Here is a 17,284-nt window from a genome sequence, read left to right as displayed (position 1 = left end):
AGGCTCACATCTCCACCTTCATGTCTGCCGGAGTTAACGGTTTCATATGAGCGTTAGGAGCCTGACAAACACTGAACAAACTACAGGGAGGTACTCTTACTTGTAGGTTACTTTTTTAATGAGCAAAGAAACTCTCTGACTTTTCGATTGTTGACTTGTTAATGTTTCTCTGTTTCTCTTTTTGTTTTTTTTGTTTTTTTTGCTCAGTGGTGTTGTCTGTGTTGTCGGTGTCTAATTTTGATATATTTTCTGTCTGTGTGACCTGTTTTGGCATGATGTCCATGTGTGTATATGCCTGAAAGAACTCTGAGAGGCAATGAAGATGGTATGAAAATGCAGGTTGTGGAAGCATTTGGGATTGAAAGAACACTAGGTCTTTTGAGATAACCCTTCCACCTGGTAGTCTTGGCCGTTCTCTTTCATATGTGTCAGAGAGGTTATGAGGCAAGCTGTCAAGCTAAAAGGAACACAAATAGGTTTTAAGTACAGACAAAACTGTTGTGAATGTTTGCTCAATTGATGCTTTTTTGCCTTTTTCTTTAACTGTTCGTGGTTAAGTTAAAATGTTCAATCTCTCACTTTGCTTTAGATTGCAGATGAAGCAATATTCGAAACATTCTGTTTTTTAAGATTAATATAAATAGTCTTTTATTAAAACAACTGCACTTGTTCACTTGATACATTCAGTGAGACCAAACTCACAGAACTGGAGAACTTTTAATGACTTGAAGTAATTTCATCTGTGAATTCCAACTATTTTATATCTTTCCCATTCATTTCTGAGCATTCCCCTTTATCTTGTAGCACTTATCAAAGGACCATTTCTACTGCAATTTCTGAATCACCAAAGAGGTTTTGTTTTGTTTTGTCAAAGCACAATTTAACCATGCATTTTAACACACAGGAATTGTAACCGGACAGTCTTTCCTGTGATTTAGGAAGGTGTGGGAACTGCTCTGTGGGCACAGCAGTTAACCAAAAACAGTGAATCAAACATGATTTTCTTTGAAAACTTGCTGTGATGCACTAAAATCTATTTGCATTGAAAACCTGGTTGAAAGGAATTTTTTTCCATTTCTGTAAAGCAGTGCAACTTTTTTGGATGATGTTTTCAACACCACTTCTTGAACAGGCAGAGAAACTCACATTTTTTAACAGTGCTATTATTGTAGTTTTATTTTCTCAGGTTCAGCGTATCAAGTAAATAGTCTGTCAGAAGTGATTACACTGAACCCATTAGATATCCCACACATAGACCTTAACTGAATTTTCAGTTACAATTTTTTCAGCACATTCTTCAAAGGTTCAATTTTCTGTGCCGCAAACGGAGAATTGAATAGAATAAACAAAAATTCAAAAATATTTCTGCCATTACATTTTAGATGCTCCTAAATTTAAATTGCAGAACTGCATTTTGGATAGCTACATTTCAGGTTTAAAATGTTACCCTTTACAATATTTTTGGAAATAAACCTGTTTGTGTCAGAATGCCTGCAAATACAATTATTGGGCTGGGGTTGAAATGGAAATTCATGAAGACATTATGCTGAAATGCTTCACATTCTGGCATGCAAAGAAACATTATGTATGCTTGCTCTGTTGTGGGTTTTAAGTGGTGTACTTTCTGTACAGACTTACCTGGGTTACATGCATCCTTTACTCTAACAAAAGTCTGCTAGAAATCAAAGGTTTCTGTCCTTTTGTATTTTTTATTCTGTTGTAGGACAAGGTGCATATTTCCATGGCGTACTTTGGATAAACTCTGTGATCGTATATTTTATTCAAAATGTATTAGTCCTCCCTGCCAGAAAACATTTCATCAAAGTACACATACTCTCATGGCTACATTTAAAATGTATCACCTGTGAAATACAAATGCTTATTATTCATACCATGTGAATTACATGCAATCAACAGACAAAGCAATATGAGACTGCTCTTCTAAGCCAAAGCAATTAGGTACTATCATCAAGCTTATTATCTGTGACGGCAGGGGTAACTGCATGTCAGTAAGGGAATGCAGAAAAAGGAATGACACCTTAAATTACAGATATGAACTATATTTACCCTGTATATTGAACATACTGTAAAGTGATTCCAGCAGTTGGAATGTGGGTTAGAATCACTTCTTTGCAAATCTAAGAACTAAAAACATCCCTATTCTAACAGCCTGACAGATTATGTTAGACTTCTGTAGACTCTAAAATTACCAACCTGCACAAAAAAAATCACATGCACTGATTAATTGAGAGTGGCAATTGAAACAAAAATGTTTAATTGCAATACTTGTCTTTAAGAGGCATTTCTCAGATTGGAAAGCACTTCAGATGCCATTCTTTGAACAATTAAATCCATGATTGTCTCATCAAAAGGAGGTTAAAGGGTAGAGCAATCAGAAAATGCTTGCCTTGAACATGGCAGGTGACCTTGAGCTTCTGGTCGATGGAAGTTTGGTAGGGGAGGAGAAAGTGTTTCGATTAATTAGTTCCTTCTGATTTTCCTTTTTTTTTTACTGAGATTAGCACAACAGGCAGTGCTTCTTAATATTCATTTTAATGCTCTCTGGTTAACTTTCATCTGAAATGGAATTACTCAGGCTTCCTAGAGTCAATAGCTTGGCCTGATGACTGTTGACACTAATCACCATATGAAAAACATTACTTTGAAGTCTACTTTACAAGAACAGTTTGATTGCAATTCCCCATTTTTGCTACCCAAGGTTCAACAGCTGACATTTCATGTGGTCTAACCAATAAACATCCCTCAGTGATCTTGGAAGTCAATGCAAAAAGGAACTATTACAGTATTGTTTTCATATTTCCCTGAAAATCTTAAATATAGTAACCAAAGTATAGCTACACCTGGTATTGTAGGTCTTACCATACACACATTATGTCACCCAATTCATGTGATCTCCATGTGAAACCTAAGGAACAGAGTTAGTGTTTCTGCAATGACATAGATTCAAATCCAAACAACCAGTGACAAGTATGAAGTTTAGATGCAGTTTACTTTATTCTAATTTTTACATATTTAAACTCCAAGTGCTTAATTCCCCTAAAGTCCCTTCAATCTGATTCAATTACACAATTAAGTTGTCACTGTACAGGTAATTCTTCCAAAAAATGGCTTTGCATTTAATTACAAAAGGTAAGAAGCATTTTGTTTAAAAACTGAAATGCAATTTCAGCCTCTTACTTCACAACAACTACACTGCCCATACAAACATATATACATTTATGGTACTGTCATAATTCATTTTTAATAGAAAAGGACAAAGGTTTGTGCTAACAGTGTTACAAAAAACTTACAATTTAGAGGTTATAAGAGCAAATTAGGAGTCCTAACTGAGTATTGAAGTAGTTCATTTTGGCGATGTAAAGAACTTTTTCTTGCTTGGGTCCGTCTTGGCCTTTGCTCTGTCAAAAAAAATCATCACCTTTACAATATATTTACCTTTATTATGTATGGTTTAGTTATTGGTATTCTACAGTACAGCCTACTACACTGTAGACCTTCCCATTGAAACTTCTGAGACAAATCCAAACGAAATGGAAAGTTACATATGAGACAGCCTACAGGTTGCTGCAGTCTACCACCATTACTGGACCAGTAAGCAGTGAGAGAGATCTTACGTGGTGTTGAAGGCAGTGCCCAGGGTTTTCATTCTGCCCCTAAGGGAGCCACTGGGCTGGGTTTTGGGGTATTTACTCAACTCGGGGGAGGTCAGTGGCTTGAACAGGCGATCTAGAGGAGGAAATAATGTCAGTGACAACACCCAAGCAAGTGACGATGCCAGAGGCAGTTTATCACCGTGGCAACAGGCGCTCTGCATTCCATTCTTGTCCTGAAAAAATTTTTCCAAATTCTTTTAAAATTTTTGGTTCATCAATGAAGGAACAGACCATATTATTTTTGTTTTATGTAACATCTTTCATAACACCTTGTGCTCTAGACCATCAACAAGGAAAACTTCATGAAATACTGGATAGCACTTTCCACAGATACTCTTCTACAACCATGAAGGAGGCAGCCAAACAAGAGCCTAACTGGAGTTTTTTGTGGAGGACCATGGGAGCATAATGATGGAGCTGCTGATGCAGGGTCGTGCATTACCTCGGTCGACGGTGTTGCTTTCGTTATTGATCTTGGCATCAACCACAGACGAGATGACCTGATCCCTCTCCACCATGATGAGACGTTTCCAGTACTCCGAAGGGAAGGACAGCATTCGGGCAACCACCTGGAGGACAAACATGTCACATGACCCGTCACATGACCAGGAAATGCACCAAAACACAGGCATGTAATCTATTCACATAAGATTAGAGATGAAAAGATGAAAACGCAGATGAAAACCAAAGCTGAAACAGGCACTGAGATAACCGTGAGATAATCATCATTGTACCAAGAACTACAAAATTAATTTTTTCCACAGTTCACTAACTGAATCCCAAATGTTTACCTTTTTACGGTAGCTAAGCAGATTCCTCTGTAAGTGACTTACACAGCTCACACTTCATCCATTTATACAGCTGAATAGTTACTGTAGCAGTTCAGTTTAAGTGCCTTGCTAAAGAGTAAAACAACAGAATCCCACCAGGGAATCAAACCGGTAACCTCTGGAATACAGCAACTGCTCCTTATCACTATTCAACATTGCTGCTTTTAAGAAAAATTCAGTTGTAAAGAGGTACGCACTTTGGGCTGGGTGTTCGTGTCCTTCATGATAGTCATGGGTGAGGGTTCGGGCATGCCGTGTCCGACGATGGTGGGTCCAAACACTCGGGCTAAATTGTTCAGATCCATTTTGCACTGCGGACTCTGCATCACTCTGTGGGGAAAGAACGGGCCATGCTCACATTACATTCACATTTATTCATTTTGCAAACGCTTTTATCCAAAGTGATTTACAAGTGAGGTAGAGTACAACACAAGCAAAAAGCCATATAAGGAGTCATTAATATTAGAAGCGCTGCATGACCAGGTTTCAGTGGTTGGCTGGGCAAAGTACAAACTACCTGGTAAAGCTAACCATTAGATTACATTTTTTTATCTTATTTTATTTTATAGTTTAGTAGGAGACAGTTTTGAGACATGAAAAGTTCCTTTAGGGGGTAGTGTTTCAAGTGCTCAGCTGAGAGGTAAGCCACCTCTAATCTATGTGAGCATACCCCACACATGCTATATGGTTCCACTGTTTTTTTAGAATATATATTATTCTAAAATGTGAAAAATAGTAAAAATAAAGAAAATACAGAAAAAAACCTTTTTGTCCAAACTTTTTATTGGTACTGTATATAATACCAATTTAGGCCCTACATTTTAAACTAGGTAATGCTTGGGTACAGCATTAGTCAGAAATAACAGCCTGCAGCCATGGTACCCTCCAGGAGGAGCATTCTTGGGGACGGGGGCATTCTTCCCCTGGCTTGACCTTACTTCTGCAGGTGCAGCATTAGGAACGCCAGTGTGTCCCTGTTGGGCTGTGGCAGCTCTTCAATGGCCTGGTACATCACTGCTGAGCTGCTCCCATCATCTGGGATTTCTGCGGAACAACAGCCAGTCACCATCTGTATTCAAGACTCTCATGTCCAAGTAAGAAAAAGTCGCCCTACAGAGACAGAGAGCTGCACTGCCAGCTTGCGGATGTGCCCAGAAGCACTGCAGGCAAAAGGCCTGTATGTGACGGGGATCCGCCCCACCTGTTTACACTGGCATTTGTAGATGGCTGCTTAGCAAATGCTCTTATCCAGAGTGACGTACGTAGGTCTCAGTTCATACATGTTATCCAGTTGGATATTTACTGAGGCGATTCTTGGTTAAATACCTTGCGAATGACTACAACAGCAGTTCCCCAGTGGGCACTCAAACTGGCAACCTTTCAGCTCACAAGCCCCTGCTGTTTCAAGTCCTCTTTGACTGTGCTGAGTTCCACAGAGGAAGGCGAGAGGGCACCACCGTGGGTTTTCTCACCGACCAATCAGAGAGCGCTCACGACAGAGAGACGCGTCTCTGGAAGTGGCGCCGCACAAGATGTGTTGATTCCCTGTCACATTTGCATGCTTCTGCCTTTAATGGCTGAGGAAATGAGACATCACAGCCTTCGACCAGACAGCCGTTTCAATTTTGAATTTTAAAAGGGAGGCGCAGGGGGCCCCCAGGGTCAGCCTCCATTTTCCACCACTGAGAAACAGATTTACTTAGGATAATGCGGGGCATGCTGGTACATCCTGATTGCCCCTCAATTTCCCATTTATCCTGCTTTCAAGCGCATGGAGGGGACCGGAATTAATATGCCGAAACATGATATGAAATCGGGCTGGGAGATAAGCCTTAATTGTTTTGCGGTCATTGGGGAATAGTCAGATATCGCAGTGAGGAAGAAATAACCTGCCCCTTTTAAAAAGGATGAGGTTAACTACATACATTTTCTACCTCAGTTGCATCAAGTGAATGATGCATTTTCCACACGCATCTGAAACCATTTATGTTGTCAAAAAATATCTTTCCTGTCATTATGCATGTCAAAAACGTCACGCATGTTTTTGATTCCTAGCAATCATCAAAGGAAAATTGATTGTTATGTTCCATTTCATGAATCTTATGAAATGGACAAACAGGAAACTTGTGTGATTTAATGTATAGATGAGATGGCCATCTAGAGCAGCTTCACAATTGATGTAAAAATCTCACTGAAATGGCTTCAGGGCTGCCTTTTTGGCCAGGGGGACAAGCACATTACATTACATTAATTTCATTTAGCAGATGCTTTTCTCCAGAGCAACTTATATAGTTTACTTACAGTTTTATCCATTTATGCAGCTGGATATTTACTAAGGCAACTGTGGGTTAAGAACGTTGACCAAGGGTACAACAGCAGTGCCCCAGCAGGAAATTGAACCAGCAACCTTCTGGTTACAAGCCCCGCTCCTTACCACTATGCTACTGCCCGTACCGTACGTACCACAGGCCTCCATGAAGGTTCTGTGCAGCTTGAAGGTGACAAGAGGCTCTTTGAGTCTTCTCAAGAAGTCTTTCAGGAGACCGCAGATGACATGGATCTCCTCTTTACCAAGCGTCAGTGGCGTTTTCTTGAGGATGTACTGCTCCCTAAGTTCCTTCACCATTCGCTCCCCTCCAGGCACCCTGTAAATGCCTTTCTACACCACACGGGGGCAGTAAAAAACACCCTTATAGGAGTTTCTGCAACGCCAACCGTCCCCAGACTCCTCACTTGACAGATTGTTACGGGTAGGAAAGTGAGGATTCGTGAGGGGTGGAGTTACCTGATAATGGTTGGAGCAATCACTAATTGATTGGAACCAACATGACTTTGCCACCAACAGCAAAGCGTTGTCATTTACTCAAAATAACGAGTCCTCAACTGTGCTACTCTTTTTGGGACTGATGAAACCTCAGTCTTCTATCACAAAATTCAAATAGGAAATAATAAAATGAATGAATGAGAGGTTTTTAGGAGCTTACTTCTTCTAGTCCTCTCTTCTCAATTTCATTAACGCACTGTACAATCAAAAGAGGGATCCGTGGTTGAGTGGAGGGAGCAAAACTCTCCAAAGTGTCCTAGATGGTAGAGAGAAGAACAACAAAGTATATCTATATCTTACATCTACATGAGGGAGAATGACAGGGAGAGGAGGAGAGGGAGAGGAGGAGAGGGAGAAGGTGAGGGAGATCGACTCAGGTGTTGTACGAAATCTCAGCGGGGGGTACCTCTGAGGGGCTGCAGGTGGGAACAGTGGCACTGGGGTTGCAGGACTGAGTGGACAGGTGTTTGCACTCTGGATGGGCCACCAAACGGCAGTCCCGACACTTTGCTGCCATCTTGCCAAACCGGATCCTCTTTCCGCACGGAATGCAAATTTCAGGCCGGATCACCTAAAAAGAACCTCAGGGTCAAATGAGCTGCTGTTGGCCCTAAGCATATTCAGCTGGTACGAGGGCACTTACAAGAGATCAGGTATGCATCCCATGCATTCATGCCTCACTGTTACATGCAATGATTCCCAAAGAGAATCTATATAAAAAAAAGAGGAAAAACAAGCGTTACCGTTTTCGACAGGAAGACATGCTGCAAGGCCTTGTCCAGGGTGGGAGTGAACACCGGGCGAAGTTTTGGGTTTGCCGCGGTCACCTCCATCTCTGTAACGACTGCAGACTCGCCCCTGGTTTCATCAGCTGGAGCCCAAATTGACGTTTGCTCTGAAAAGGCAAAAACAAGGATCCGTTCCAAGGGTCCACTGACTCTGTCTGCAGGAGGGGCACGTGAGCCTCTCTTACCTGCAGTGACAGGGGCGATGTGTTCACCCCGGAGAGACTTGGGCAGTTTCTCAGGGGTTTCTTGGGTGATATCGATGACCATGTGAATCTGGCCTCCGCTCTCAGGAGTTGTTACGGAGGCTTTCACAACAGTGGTTTCGATTTCCTACAACAACGGCACCAACAACACAAAAAAGCAGGCTTGCCATTACACGTCCCATCCGCGGCTTAACGATATGCACATTTCCGCTGACTGAATTGCCTCCTGCCCTGTGCTGTAAGAGCAGATCAGCATCGGATTGCCGCTGCTGTCTCAGCAGGTGTGTAGAGGGAGGAGGAGCGTGATGTGGGCACAGAAAGTGCAACACGCCGTGGGACGAGGGCACCAAGCAGACACACCGGGGACTGGTGAATGGCACCTCTGAAAGGAAGCGGCATCACGCCGCCCACATCGCCACGTTCAGGGACAAATTGGCAGAGAACTTCTATCCGAAATCGAAAAGGTGCTTTTTTGTATTCCTGTGTTCCATGTAAGGTGTAAGCCAGTGGTACTTATTTTACCTAACAGCTTATTCTATCTGATAGCTTATTTTTAAAGCATAGAGTAGGTACAACTCACATGAAGAGAGAATGATCTCTGACAGCATCTTTTAAAGCAAGATCACAAATGAAATATATTCATTTTTAAGGAGGCTTGTGCGGCCTTCCTCAAGATCCTCATAGATTAGTCATAAACCCTGAAACTACGTATTCCCCCCTATGAGAAAGGCACTTATTATTCATATCATTTCATTAAATCAACCATCTCTAAGTCTCTGTGTTGAGGTCCCATCAAGTACAAGTAATGTATGAGATAGGTTTCTCTCACAGCACATCAGGTATTCCAAATAATCTCAGACTCAGTCAGATCAATGACTGCTTACCTTCTCCACCTGTCTCACCCCCAACAGGTCTCCCGAGCGCCCGCTGACCCTCCCCCTTTTTTGGACAGGTGGGCCAACACTGGGCCCCAAGGAAGAGCGCTGGGAAGGCGAAAAACAAATAGGTCATTAGGGCTCACAAGACAAATCCCAAACACAGGCAGTAACTTCCCCACCCCTTCACCTACACCTAATACCTAGCTCCCAGTTATAACTTGGAAAATCAGACTGAATTCATTATCCCTCTCACAGAGAGGATGTCATATTTGCATTGAAGATACAGGGAGTGCAAAGTAAAGTGTTATATTTTAAGAAATTCAAATTCTCAGAAAGTAATTTCTCCACATGTTTGATGTGCCCTGACCAACACCCTAGCAAACCACCCAGACAACTACAGAACAGCGCAGCTGCCTGAACTAACTGAACCTGTGGTTTATGAATGAGGAATAACAGACTGAGCCTTACCCTTTTCTCCCTGGCTCGTGACCTCAGAGGTTTGACCACAGTCGTGTCCAGGTCCTGTTTAAATTCAAACACAAACTCGATGCAAGTCAAGATAGGCTGTGCGTTTTCTACTTGTCTTCATTCTACACATATTTTTCACACATTTGAATCACTTGCTACAGTTTTCTAAATCCCACATGACATTACGAATGTGTGCACATATTCTTCCTCACATCAAATGCAGATATTTTACAGTAGGCTTAGTGTTTCAATGTTACCATACCAGGTCATCATCAGTTCTGTCGTAACTGATATCGGAGTGAGACAGGAACGAAGACTCATCAATAACAGACAACCTGGGGGCAAATAAATGGAAAGAATTCAATGAAATGAGCAAGGGAAGGATTGACCACATAGCCTATAAGGGGGAAAGGGGCCGGCATGTACAGTATCAGTCAAAAGTTTGAACACACCTGATTAACGGGAAACATGCATTCAAAGACATTTTGATCTAAAGACTTATGCTTAAATGCCTGAAATTTGTTTCTTCAACAAATATATATATAGTAAAGTTGATGCCTATGTATGGGGGGAAAAAAACAAATATTTTTTGGCCACTTTGCAGAATCTAAAATCTAAGATAGTTTTGCTTTGTTTAACACTTTTTTGGTCACTGCATAATTCCATTTGTGTTGTTTCATAGTTTTGACATTTTTACCGTTATTCTAGAAAGTGGAAAATAGTAAAAATAAAGGAAGAAAGGTGTGTCCAACCTTATGACTGGTGGTGTAAGGAGGAAAGGGACCGACACGCTACCTTTTACTTTTGTGCAGAGTTATGTTGGCGCCTCTGTGATTGAAGGTGGCCAGCATCGATCTCTGTTCATCGTTCAGGCAAGCACTCGACTTAGTATCGTTCGCCAATATGTCACATATCAGCTGCATCTGGTGCTCCTGGGAAAGGCACAAGGTCAAGAGGTCAAAAGGTAGCCTGATTCATGATTTTTTTTTTTTTTTAAAGCTGCTGATCTGCTAGTATGCCAAATAAGACCCATTAGCAGCTATGCCCCATTTCTCTTAGCCTACACTGTCAAGACCATCAATGAGATGTGGTAAATCTCTTGATTCCCTCAAGTAAATATACACATAAAGATTGAAATTTTGCATAAAGAAATATGACTTCATCGGCACAGATTTTTCATTCATTCCACTGTGATGTATCCGTCTCCAGCACTATGCATGCACACCTGAAAAGAGGAAAAAAAAAGATTTGGGGTTTTGCAGATTGCCTGAGTACTCTACTACGCTTTCACTGTGTGGTTTACCAAATACTGATAGTCCGCCTCGGCCTTGTAGCGTTTCTTGATCTCGATGTCGACCTGGTTCCGGGCGTGTTTTAATTTCACCTCAAGCGCGGTCCGCGCCACCTCCGACTTCACCAGGAGCTCCTTGTGCTTCTTCAGCTCCAGCTCCGCCTGTAGCCAGCGCCTCCTGGTGGCTTCATAGTTCCTCACAATCTGAATCAACTCTGACACAAAGAGATGACTGGTGTGCATCTCGCGGCTGGTGTGAGTTAAAGGTGGCTTCATTTGCACTGAGCAGCCACCATTAAAATGTGGCTTTGTTTGTGAATAGTGCTACCATTAAAAGCCTAAAAGCACACAGCCCTGTTTCTGGTAATTGTACACAGACAAAAGAGACCATCTCCTCAGCTGCAAGTCCATTACAGAACCCACAGGTGGAAGGAAGAAAGTAAAAGATCCACCCACATGACTGTGAAATAGGATTTAAATTAAGTAGGTCATTACCATTCAAAAACAACAATACAAACCTCTGCCTAGTTTGAAATGGAATTTAAATCCAATTTCTTGTTGATACACTAAAGGGCAAATATAAGAGTTGAAATACCTGCTCCATAAAAATGTGTATTTTTAATGTTTTTCTTTCATAGCATGTTTTTGTTCCTATTTAGTGAAGGTTATGAATAAATATGGAGGGCACTGTATATCCTCTCCTAATGCATTTGTGGTTCTATGGTGTGCACAGCAATCGATTCTGACTCAGTAATTCTACTGCTTCTTGTGTGCCTTGATAGAAAAGGGCAAACAAGCGTTTAGTGACTCAGTTTTAGCTTTTTTTTTTTTTTTTTAATGTGTCTGGATAAAGCAAAACCTGTCCCTTAAAAAAATCTTTAGTTGCGTCAGATGGTAGGTCTGGAGCCCAACGGAAAGCAGATTAGAAGGACTGATATGCACGGACTTTTGACACAAATGACAAGCATCATGATAAATCAAGCTTAGCACGCGGAGTGCTAGTACGCTAGGGGCAGAACGCGCTAGAAAATGAAGTTACGGCGCTACACATAATACCACCTCTACGCACCAGTAAATTTCTTCCAATTACTGCTGTCCGAGGCAGAGGACATGCAAAATTAAAGACATACATCTTTAGAAAAGTAAAGGGAAATCTCAGTTCTGAAAAAAAAAAAAAAAAGAATTTAGAGGAAACAGACATCAGTTGGATTAATATCGGGTTCTCTAAATTAATTTAGAGTTGTGACATTCAAAGGAAAGAACTCCCACAATAGTTTGCCAATCTTATACAACAGGGAACGACTGTGACAGAACCAAAAGCAATGTCCAGAAAACTTCATTTTAAGATAGTGTTTAGAATGAAATGTCTTTAATAATCAGTAGGAAAAAACACCAGTATTGCTTTATATGTAATGCAACAATGGCAAAACTTAAATCTGTTGCAACCTACTGCAGCTGCCCCCCTACAGTTTGGGACTCTCAGCGTGTGTATAAAACAGTGTTATGGTTCAGAGATCCAGAGTATATAATCTGAAGGAACTCATTTGTGGGTCTCTTATAAAGAAACCTCAAATAAAATCAATCGATCGATCAATAAAGCAAGATTCATAATTGGACAGCTTTGCGACACGTCTGCATTACACTTACATCGCGGTAGTATAAACTTTGTGAAGAAATGTACCAAGAGCCATTCAAACTTACCGAGTTCTGAGCACATTTCTTCATCTAAAGCAATCCTCTGGAGACACACGCTCAGAAGCTCTCGAACAAACGCTTCCACCATTGCGCTGAGGAATACAATGGTGAAGACCAAACCTTTACTTTCACACCATAATTATGGGAGCGATACCAGAACGAATATCAATACCGGGATATGCTGACAAAGGGTCGCTGTTGTCATTGAATATAAGTGGTCTGTTTAGTCGTAGATGTTGGACCACACAAAAATAAATTTAATAAGAATTTGCTATTTTTTTTATGTGAAAACGGAATTTAAAACACAAAAATATATGACTACATTACAAACGATTTTGTTACCGCACAAAACAGTAACACAAATATAAATATTTTAACACAAAAGAATTTCCTCCAAAGCATGCTATTTGCAGAACACCAACACGCATGCTCTGTTTTACTCTGAACGCCCTGTGCTATCGAAAACAAATTTAAGACTTAAATGGAAAGCTTCGGTGGATTGTTGCTGTGGAAGTTTTATATTCACAATGTTGCCTTGAACGTAAACGTGACATCAGCAACTTATAGTGCGTTTGATACAAGTACCTCCTTGTTTTCTTGGGTATTAATTGACTATATAATATTATTGCAAATGTTCTAACCAGAGACATCCATCTCTTTGAACTGAGGAATATCAAAACAACCTTGTTTGTCGTGGCAGTTCCTGCACCATCGGTAGATCTTTAAAGCGCTTCTTGTCATACGCGTGCTAAGAAGCCGCCATGACTACAATAGGAGTCTGTAATTAAAAGTATGGCGCTCACTAACCAATGAAAATGTCCTCCAACGCGGCTTTACGCGCTCGCTTCTTCGGGAAAGTTTGAAACTCTTGCCAAAGGGTTGCGCTGGGAAGTATTAATGATCTCTAATCAAGGACAATGCTAAAACTGCATTTTATGATGTAGTGCTTTGTTAGAACTTTAACTCTTATCTCTAAATAGTGGATAGAACCAACTGTGAATCATAACAATGCTGGAGAGAAAAGAGCCCACCAGTTGATCCTTATCAGCGCACACAGGTAAACGAGTCAATTCGCCGGCATTTTGATTACAAAGGTTTCAGTGCGTAAAAAAACAACATACAAGTGTTGAAGTGATTTTTTTTTCTTACAGATGAGCCTTATACACAGATATGCATTATTTAAATTCTTATTTAAATCATTCAATTGTGTAAATTATTACACATTATTTAAATCACGTGACCTGCTATAATTTATTTTTGTTATATAAATGCAGTAATAGAAGCTGTGAAAGTCACTGTCCCTATATAAATAATCTCCCCGGTGGATTCATGCTCCGAGTAGCCAGCGGGCCCTGGAGTCAACCCAATGTTATTCAGCTGAAATATTTCTTCCTTAAAATTCAAACATTCTGTGCACCCCCCTGCAATATCCCCACGGACCCCTGGTTGGAAACCTCCGCACTGAAGCTAACCAATAAACGGATAGGGCTGAGAACAGAAGCAGTTTTGCGATATACGATTGTGCTATCTATGCATTAACCTTTCATGCTCACTTTGAGACACTTGCACATCAGTCCTCCATACCAGAGAAATATCACTTCATGGGAGCAGGTTGCTGTATTCAGTGTAGGAAATGGTAGCTCACCGTTATCAAATGTGAAGACAGCTAAAAATGCATTTAGTTTAGACTCCAGGAACACTGTCTTTTATGCGTGTTGCTTGTTTAATGAAGTTTTCTGTCTACTGACAGCCGTGGCTTTATAAATATGACGTAGTCTGGTGAATACCAGAAGTGCAAGTAAGATGGAATTTAGCACCAGTAAGACATTAGTTGCTAGTACACAGTCCTGATTAGAAATTTTCAGGAATTAATAATTCTTCTCTGTTATATCGATTTGCATTTTGAAAGAGTGAGAGATACACACACAGGTGGATCTAGAGACAAGAGCAAGATGGCGCAGACAGGCACAAAACCACTGCAGTGAGAGTGAAACTTGTATTATTTAACATTTTAGTATTTCACTTTGTTGATCTGTGCAAGGAACCAGTGAGGGCGAACTACAGAACATTTTATTGAATTTGATTTTGGTATTAATAAGTGTTGATGTTATCTTGCTAGTGCCCAAAATAAACACCGGTGACTGTCGATTCTGATCTGCCAAGTGATCGTTTTTGTGCCAGAACACAAGTGACTTGTGACAGTGTCTTATGTAGTTTTAGTGAGGGTTGTGTGGCTTTGCAGTTTTTTTTTTTTTTTTTTAATTAATTTTATTGCTGCAGGGTTTATGGATTTATAAGTTCATAAATTGGTAAGAAATAAGATCTACTTGCACGTCGGAGCAGAGCTACAGTATGTCTCTCTTTCTCTCCCTGTGTCCTGTGGCAATTATTGAATGCATGACTCAATTAATTTACAAGTGTTTCCTGAAAGCGTTATGTTGGCATCCTAACAGCTTTTATTCAGTTGTAGAAATATTTTCACCCAGGTTCTATTGGCGAAAATGACTGGATTTTCTGTACTATATTACCAGAACTGTATGGTATTTCATAGATGAATGCTTTGCAGAAACATAAACTCCATACTTAAGCAAAGAATAAGGAGTCTCTTGCTGCAGCATGAGATATTAAATGGATTATAGGAATCCACTTTTCTCGGACATTAATTTGTGCCTTAGAGCAGTTTCTGGAATTCCTTCACAATATAAATGTATAAGTTGATTCTGTGTAAAATTGTCAAACAAACGGCAAATGCTCCAGGCCTTTCCTGCGTTGAAATCCCAGGAGAATGACCAGAGTGGGGCTGTCAAAGCAGAACTAATGGGAGCTGTTTTCTGCGGTGTGATAAACCTCACACATCCACATTCCATAGGCTTACCTGAGAGCACACAGGCTGGTGGTGGTGTCACAGCTTTGCCCAGCTGAGGGCACTGTAGCTTTTTCCCACATTGGGAGCATTCAGTGCTTCTTATGTAGAACGAGGCCGCGTGGACTGCTGGTGATTAGGATTGGTGTCTGAGCAAAGCTTTTGTCGTGTTTGGTTGACTCACCAGTCCTCTGCAGGAAAGAAGATTTTGCTCGGCGTTGTTTTGCTTGTGTTGCAGAATGTTGAAAATGCTCTATTAAACAAACAGCAGATTCTGAATGTGCACAAGACACTTTTAATCCAGCTCCAAAGGACCATGTCGTGGCTGTCCTTGAGTGGGATCCCTTGGGCTCAGAGGAAATCAAGCTCAGAGTAGCACATTTTTTTGTCTGAACTCAACAACTGATGGCAAATAACATTTATTGAGATTTTTTGAGCAGAACTGTATTCAAAATATTGATCTTGAGTTCTTTTATTAAGTATTATGGAAATAATCTGTATCTTCAGAGAGGTAGTGAAACACTTTGAGCTCTTTTTGAGAATTTAGTTATATAGCAGGTTGGAACATCTGAGATAATTTATGTGGTGTGGCATATTTTGGGCCAGTGTTCCTGTAGTAAGTCACTGCAAAGGATCAATTTAATGTCCATTATGGGTCATACAACTTCATTCTATGAATTTGCCCTGGAAATAGACAAAAATTGTGCACTGAAGTAAACAAAATCTCTCTGTTGAATTGTGCACTAAAGTAAACCTGCATCTCTCTGTTGAATCAAGCTGAGTAACAGAGAGCATGTTGCCGGTAACGTAAGGTATTTGGAGGCCCACACAATTTATTTTGTGGTTTTTGATCTGAGCCATGTATGGCATTGTGTAAAGGTGACTTCTAAACCGAACACAGGGGGAGAAAAAAAGAAAGGAAATTCACATCATTGTAAATGACCATTCTTTTCAGGTGTGAGAAATACATACAGTTTGCGAGAATAGTTTGTGTGGTGATCCGGTTTCTCCTTCCCATTCCCAAGTTTGTGTGTGGGCATACATTTTACTCATACGGTGGAAACCCCTCAGGGCGGGAAGAGGATGTACCATGTATTCAGATGGTACCCTGCTGTATATATATATATATTCTGTGTGCTTATCGCGTTGCAAAGGAGAGTACACCATATGAATGCCATGGGAAGCTATTTGTGGCTGCATGAACTGATGCATTAAGGTTTTTGGAAAGAGGATATTGAGTTCTAAGTGTTTTTTATTATTCTGTTCTTTGATACAAATAGAGAATAATACTACTTTGCTAAGAAGATAGTGTGTAATTTTGTAGGTTGAAAATTCCCCCCTTTCTATTTGAATGAGACTGAATTTGAAGTATTTTAATGAATCCTTTGTGTAAAACCATTTCTGGTTTATCTCTTTTTCTCTCCCTGTCGTCTCTTTCTCGCCCTCCCCTCTCTCTCTCTACCTCTCTCTCTTTCTCTCTCTCTCTCTCTCTCTCTCGCTCTGTCGTTTGTAATTCCGGCGTGGTTTGGAAATGGAGTTTTGCTCTCTAATTTAAACCCTCTCCCCGGCAGAATGTTGATAAAAATGTAATTCTGATGGGGAGCGTAGTGTAGAATGCATAAGCTTGTCTTTCTCGAGGGCATCCGTGTTTACATTGTTTTGAAAACCCTCAAAATGGGAAAAAAAAGCAAATGGGCAGCTCACTTTTTCTTTTCACTAAACACAATAATTTTATAAAGAAATGTGGCAGTTACAAGTAATAATATGTAC

General features: G+C 40.6%; 1 protein-coding gene across 1 annotated transcript; it reads right to left on the bottom strand.

Moving 5' to 3' along the window:
* Window positions 1–3,364: 3,364 nt before the first annotated feature.
* On the bottom strand, window positions 3,365–15,597 carry si:ch1073-416j23.1 (rac GTPase-activating protein 1). The gene is made up of 17 exons (XM_036540000.1): window positions 15,527–15,597; window positions 12,658–12,743; window positions 10,969–11,171; window positions 10,461–10,597; window positions 9,928–10,000; window positions 9,666–9,719; window positions 9,204–9,302; window positions 8,302–8,446; window positions 8,072–8,223; window positions 7,735–7,899; window positions 7,489–7,584; window positions 6,968–7,163; window positions 5,443–5,548; window positions 4,702–4,834; window positions 4,117–4,243; window positions 3,636–3,747; window positions 3,365–3,419 (listed from the first exon to the last, which is right to left on the bottom strand). Exons 1-17 carry the CDS (start codon window positions 15,595–15,597, stop codon window positions 3,365–3,367), a joined length of 2,010 nt encoding a protein of 669 aa, XP_036395893.1.
* Between the last annotated feature and the right edge of the window lie 1,687 nt (window positions 15,598–17,284).

The sequence above is a fragment of the Megalops cyprinoides genome, chromosome 11 (genome assembly GCF_013368585.1).
Source record: "Megalops cyprinoides isolate fMegCyp1 chromosome 11, fMegCyp1.pri, whole genome shotgun sequence".
In the NCBI taxonomy this organism is placed as follows: Eukaryota; Metazoa; Chordata; class Actinopteri; order Elopiformes; family Megalopidae; genus Megalops; species Megalops cyprinoides.
This window is presented reverse-complemented; position numbering and strand designations above follow the sequence as displayed.

Excerpts from the sequence above, each read along its gene's own strand:
- si:ch1073-416j23.1 (XM_036540000.1), bottom strand. The coding sequence starts at position 15,597 with ATGTGGGAAAAAGCTACAGTGCCCTCAGCTGGGCAAAGCTGTGACACC. Across the intron at positions 7,585-7,734 it reads CCACCTGCAGCCCCTCAGAG|GACACTTTGGAGAGTTTTGC; the intron begins GTACCCCCCGCT and ends TCTACCATCTAG. Across the intron at positions 7,164-7,488 it reads AGAAGAGAGGACTAGAAGAA|AAAGGCATTTACAGGGTGCC; the intron begins GTAAGCTCCTAA and ends CGTGTGGTGTAG.